The sequence below is a fragment of the Microtus oregoni genome, unplaced genomic scaffold, assembly GCF_018167655.1.
Source record: "Microtus oregoni isolate MIOR12 unplaced genomic scaffold, Mior012 000080F_ref0000499, whole genome shotgun sequence".
In the NCBI taxonomy this organism is placed as follows: Eukaryota; Metazoa; Chordata; class Mammalia; order Rodentia; family Cricetidae; genus Microtus; species Microtus oregoni.
Genome location: NW_024544538.1, coordinates 2,323,101 through 2,329,544, shown reverse-complemented (window position 1 = coordinate 2,329,544; position 6,444 = coordinate 2,323,101). Strand labels below are relative to the sequence as shown.

Genomic DNA, 6,444 nt, shown 5'->3' with positions numbered 1-6,444 from the left:
GAGGGCTGATGAGACGCAAAGGACAATGGCACGGGGGTTTGATCCTACGTAATGTGATGGCTTTGTGGGAGCCCAGCCAGTTTGGATGTTCACCTTCCTAGATATGGACGGAGGTGGGAGGTCCTAGGTCTTACCACAGGGCAGAAAACCCTGACTGCTCTTTGGACTGGAGAGGGAGGGGGAAAGGAGTGGGGGGAGGGGGAGAAGGGTGGGAGGAGGGGGCGTAGGGGGGGAGGAGGGGGAGGGAAATGGGAGGCTGGGAGGAGGTGGAAACTTGTTTTTTTTTTTCTCCTTTTCTCAATAAAAAAAAAAAGAACTAAAAAAAAAAAAGACTTATTCATCAGGTGAAGTTTTCACAGTTCTGAGCCAAATTGCCCTTGCTTTGTAGATCATAATATCTGAATGTAATAGACTCCCTTAAGTGGGTCACTTAAATATTTTATTCTTTATGGCTTTTTCCTTTCCTTTCTTTTCCTTTTCTTTTCTTTCCTTTCCTTTCTTCTACTCTCCTCTCCTCTCCTTTCCTTCCTTCCTTTTTTCTGTCTTTCTTTTCTTCATTCCTTCATTCCTTTCTCTTTTTTCTCTCTTTCCCTCCCTCCCTTTCTTCCTTTTTCAGTACAAGGTATCTATATGTAGCCCTGATTGTCCTGGAACTTGCTCTGTAGACCAGGTTAGCCTTGAACTCACTGAGATCCACCTGCCTCTGTCCCCCACCTGCTGGGATCAAAGGTGTGCACCACCATTGCCCTGCTAGGATTTTCTTTGATGAAGAAGCAAATATCTTGTAGTTTACTAGGCATCTTGACGTGCATTGCCTGACTTCTTCCATACTATATAGATAGGGTTGCCCTGATCACCCCAGTTTAACAGAAGAACAATTTAATTATTTTATTTAATTTAAAATAATTTTTAATTTATTTTAAGAATTGTAAGAAGTGGGGCTGGAGGCTTGGCTCAGTGCTTGAGAGCACTTGTTCTTGCTAAAGGACCCAAGTTGTATTCCTAGCACCCATATGGAAGGGAAGCTCACTACCACCTTGGGCACCAGACACACATGTGGTGCACAGATGTATAAGCAGGAAAAATACTCATACACACAAAATAATAAAAATAAATTAAATTTTTTTCAAAAGATGAATAAAAATAGAACTCACTCTGAAGATGACACGGCTCTTGAACATTAGAGTGAGTCTAAGCTCTCCGCCATCCTTTTTTGTTATTTTGAGACAAGTTTTCTCCATGTAGCCCTGACTGTACTGGAACTCACTCTGTAGACCAGGCTGGCCTCGAACTTACAGAGATCCCCCTGCCCTGCCTCCTGTGTGCTGGGGTTAAAGGGGTGCACTTGTCTGTTGGACTCCAAAGCCTGTGATTTCTCAAATACACATGTTCCTTACAGAAATAGCAGGGTTTCTTTCTTACACTGAAGCTTATACCTCACCTACCAACTAGCTTCCCCCTTAGATCCTGCTTTACAGCTTTGAAATACCTTTAATTTCCATACTTCTTGTTGAAAAATAAGTGTATATTCAGGGAGGGCAATGTAATGCTTTAATATGAAATGATTAAATCACGCTAATTAAATGTAACTTATATCACCTTATCAAACTCTGTCCTTTTCAGTAAGGGCAGAAAATTAAGCTGTGAACACCAACAGGATTACTTTGAACCAGTTTTCAATCTTATCCAAAACTGACTTCTAATTTGTATTTTAGCTAGTTTGTTCTAATGAAGACCAACCATTACATGATGGTTGTGAGGCTTAGTGGGTTTTGACATCTACTCAAGAAGCAAAAACTTCCTTGATTGCAGAAGTATAAAAGTTGCTGTGGTGAGAGCAGGCCTGTTCCTCTCTGAGCTATAGTGGCAAACAGTGCAGCCACAGAGAATCTTACCAAAGCAGGCTTGATGTGGACTGGCATAGAACAACAGGAACCAGGTTCTTAGATAGAGGATAGTGAGACGTGATCTTTTATTTGTTTGTTTTTGGGTTTTTTGGTTTTGGTTTTGTTTTTTCAATACAGAGTTTCTCTATAGCTTGGAGCCTGCCCTGGAACTAGCATTATAAATCAGTAGATGAGGCTGGCCTCAAGTTTACAGAGATCCACCTGCCTCTGCCTCTTTAGTGCCAGGCACCGCCTGGCACAAGAAGGGATTTTAAAATATATGGAATGTCAAGGAAGTGATTTTTATCCCGGAGTGGCTGATGCAAGAACACTGAGAGCTAACTGAAGACTAACGGAGAGTTAAGAAACCCAGTTGAAAACCATCCTGTGGAGAGCAGGATGGCTTCTACATGGTATTTCAGATTCGAGTGAAGGATTCCAATGGTGTCTTGTAATGAGCCTTTGCACATTGGACACATCCAGCCATCATTTTAAAGCTAGTAGGGGGAATAACATTTCAGGGTGTTTAAAGTCCAAATCCCAGAAAAGTTAACCCAAACTGTTTTCCTTTCTTCATGCCACCTTTTGTTAGCAACTAAGTATTTTGGGGAGTAGGCTATTAATCCTAATGTTCTGAGAGCCATATCTAATATTGCATAGTGGAGACCAGAAGGGTGAGGAAGGACTTAGAGGAAAGTACAGTGTGGTTCCTGAGTTTCTGGACCCCAATTCTGCCCTTGACTTTTGCTATCAGGGCTGCCCAGGGGGACCTCAAGCATCAGTCCTAGCTGGAAGCATGGGCATTTGCTTGCGGAGGGACTGAGGATGGAACCCAGGAGCTTGTCTGTTGCTAGGCAAGTGTCCTATTAGGCAGCTACAGCTTCAGCCTTCAACACTGTCATATTCTGTACTACCCAGAAGAAAGGGAGAGGCTGGTTTCCTGTGCAAATTTGGCGCATCTTGGATGACTGAGTTGCTTAGGAAGATGCACATCTCAGAATAAATTCAAGAACATGTAGCTCTAAGGAGCAAGCTGAGTTCAGTTTTCAGAGCTTGGCAGTGCCTATCTTGGGACCTACCTCTTTTTCTCTTTCTTCCCTTACAGTGTCTCAATTGGTGGTTCTGCATTTTCATAAGCAGGTAGCCACCAGTGACATAGGAGGCAACAGAGGGGAAGGGGCACTAGAGAGTTGAAAAGGATGTTAATAGCAGAAATAATCACTAGAGAGGGAATTTACTAAAGAAACATTGTTTTGAGCCCCATGAGGAAGAGCAAGCATTGGGTTCTATGATCTGGATTCCTGTGTTCAGAGTAAACTTGCTATGTATAATGTGATACACATTAGGGAAGGCAGGAACTCTGTTTGATGGGAGTCATTGTTGTAGTAAATCACCCAAATAAATAGTTACCAAGAAAAGCGCCTGGTCTCCCCAGTGCCGTGCTGTCTTACAGCTATTTACAGGTCTTGAGCATTTGACATATGGTTAGTTTGAACTGAGATTGTCTGTAAAATACACACCTGATTTTAAAGCTTGGTATGAAAGAAGTAATTTTCATATCGATTAAATGTTGAATTAATGTTTTGAATATACTGGGTTAAATAAAGCATCAATATTCATGTTTAAGGGGATGGAAATGTTACTGTGATTTGATCAGTAACAGGCCACTTGAAGTATCACATTGTACTACATAGATATGTACAATTAAAATAAGAATTTAGAAATCAAAGCCTGAGACTTAAAAAACTCTATATTGCTTTTGCCTCTTAACATGGTTTACTAGAACATTAAAATGTATGCACTTTACATTACATTTCTATTGGACAACTTTGCTCTGCTATAATAAAAACAGGATCTGATATTTTCAGCAGTACGATCCTGGAAGCAAGTACAGCTGTCTAGGAAACAGGCCTATTTCCAAAGAAAAGGAAAGGGTGGAGATTTGCAGGTGCAGAAACCGACTTTTGATGAAAGTCAGGATCCAGCCTCATTTGCCTCATTCTGAGGGTGTGGGATGTGGGAGGTTGGGTGGTCAATTTGCTGAGGCAAGTTCTCTCATTTTGGGGTGTAATATATTAATTCTTAGCTGGGATCTAGAATGAGGATGGGAAAGACACTTTAGAAACTTTTCTTTCTTACCATCTTAGCCATCGAGCTCTGGGTGGCTGATAGTGACAATGTGATAGGATCTTTCTCTGGCCCTCTCTGGACCACCATTCTTGGCTGAGAGAAGGAGGAGGATTGAAGCAAAGCCTTTCTTCACTCCCAGGGCCATGTGGTAGAGCTGCTGCCGAACCTCCCTCTGCCAATAGGCATAGATGAGTGGGTTAAGCAGGGAGTTGCCAACTCCAAGGAGCCACAGGTACTTTTCCAGCACTTGGTAGAGGCAGCACTTCTGGCAGGCCACCTGCACAATACCAGTGATGAGAAAAGGAGACCAGGACAGAGTGAAGCTCCCAATGAGAATACACACAGTACGGACAGCCTTAAAGTCACTGACAGGCCGTGGGGGCCGGCAAGCCCCAGCCATGGCTCCTGCGTGTTCCATCTTTCGGATCTGCTGGCTGTGCACAGAGGCAATCTTGAGCATGTCACAGTAGAAGAAGACAAAGAGGAGCACAGCTGGGAAGAAGCCAGCACAGGAGAGGGTCAGCACAAACCTTGGGTGAAACACCGCAAAGAAGGTGCAGGGCCCATAGTAGGTGGTCTGCTGGAATATGGGGACTCCAAGTGGGAGGAAGCCGATAAGGTAAGATACAAACCACAGTCCTGCAATGCATGCCCCAGCCACAAGCCCGTTCATGATCTGGAAGTAACGGAGGGGCTTCTTAATTGCAAGGTATCTGTCAAAAGCAATCAGCATGACTGTGAGGACAGAGGCAGCTGCGGAAGAAGTGACAAATGCCATCCGAAGGCTACACATGGTCTTCTGTGTGTACTGAGCAGAGCTGGAAAGTTGGTCTGTAACGAGCCCTGAGATAGCCACGCCAATCAAGGTATCTGCTACAGCCAGATTCAAGGTGAAGCAAAGACCAACACCATCATTCTTGTAGATTGAGAGCAGCATAGCCACGACTACTAGTGCATTAACAGCAATGATGAGGACGGTCAGGACGGCAAGGATCACTCCAAATGAGAAAGATGACTCCATGGCTTGAGGTAGCAGGACTTCCACTTATAAGGACATGCTGAATCTCGAGCTCAAATTCCCATGGGACAGGATAAGATGTGCTGTAGGTTCAGAGCCCCAGCACAGTTCTGGCCCTTACTGGCAGTACAGCGTGGCAGCATGCCATCTTTGGGTTCCTGATGTCATTAGGATTACTCATCCTCTCCTTTTCGGTCCTCAGCCTCCTGCTTTTCTAGCTTTCTGAAGGCAGCAATCTCTGAGCAAATCTGTCCCCTGGCCCTGCGCTAGTCCCTCCCCCTCTACCATCCAAGTTGCTAGACAACTCCCAAGTACCTGGTACACACTGTCCATTGGAACCCCCTCCCTTCATTGATGCTTCAAGGGCTATGAAGGGATAGGGACCTTCGTCAAGGCTTCCTGTCTGACAGAAGATTTAATTAGCTCTAAACATACTTTTCTCTCTCCATAGCTTCATATTAAACTTTGACTTCTTCCTAAGCTTCAAGTGCTAGATTAGTAACTAATCTCAGCTTGATTAAACATTTGCTTAATAAATAATTCTCAGTTACTATTATGATTGCTTTTAATCAAGAAAAATGATCGTAATCAGTTGAAGTGAGAAGTGAGGCAGAAGTGAGAGGCTCAGCATCCTTTCCGGGGTGTTACCACATATTTAAGCTTTTTTTTTTTTTAATTCCCATCACTTCAAAGGCCAATTCTCTCAAATAGGATGTACACCTTCCCTGGTTCTTCTCCCTTGGATGTCAATTCATGGATTCAGAAGGACAGTAAAGACAAGGCAAAGAATTGTTAATAGCTACCATTTGGGTTAGAAGGGAGCCAATTTCCCATCTCTAATTGTTGTTTTGTGGATACGGTGCTCTTTCCATACTGGTGAGCTATGTCTCTGGTTAGTAAGTAATGACTGACAGACTTGTTCATCCTGTAGAGTCCAGGTTGTCTCTGAGAAGAGATGAGTTCAGCATTTGGCAGTGGAATTTTCCAGGGATGGAGCTCATGGGAGTTAGGTCAAAGGGTGAGAGAGTTGCCAGAGCAGATGAGAGGAGTGCAGAGGCCAGCTGTGGACATCACTCCACTTTAGGTCGTATATCCATTTACTCTGGTACATTATAACTAACCTTTTGCCTCCCTGCTCTTCTCATCTTGGATACCAAGAAGAGCGGGGTGGGAAGAAGAGTGGTTAGAAGCTATTTACTTAGTCCAGGTGAAAGCACAAATGGGAAAAGGTTAGCGTTTTAAGTGAGAGAGTGGAGAGCAAGGTGCGGAGTAGCAGCAAATATCAGGATGTTTTGACAGTTGGAGAGGACTTTGGGCAGATGTCTCTCAGGCCAAGGCTCAGAAAAACCCGTGTCATGGGGGATTGATAAGTTTAATCTTCGTTAACTTCGTTTAGGAGACTGATTTGAA

At 43.7% G+C, this 6,444-nt stretch overlaps 1 protein-coding gene across 1 annotated transcript; it reads right to left on the bottom strand.

The window, feature by feature from the left end:
• Window positions 1–4,029: 4,029 nt before the first annotated feature.
• On the bottom strand, window positions 4,030–5,037 carry Gpr119 (G protein-coupled receptor 119). The gene has a single exon (XM_041642849.1). The coding sequence runs from the start codon at window positions 5,035–5,037 to the stop codon at window positions 4,030–4,032; it is 1,008 nt and encodes a 335-aa protein (XP_041498783.1).
• Window positions 5,038–6,444: the final 1,407 nt, after the last annotated feature.

Bases quoted from the DNA above. Each gene is read 5' to 3' on its own strand.
- Gpr119 (XM_041642849.1), bottom strand. From the start codon at position 5,037: ATGGAGTCATCTTTCTCATTTGGAGTGATCCTTGCCGTCCTGACCGTC.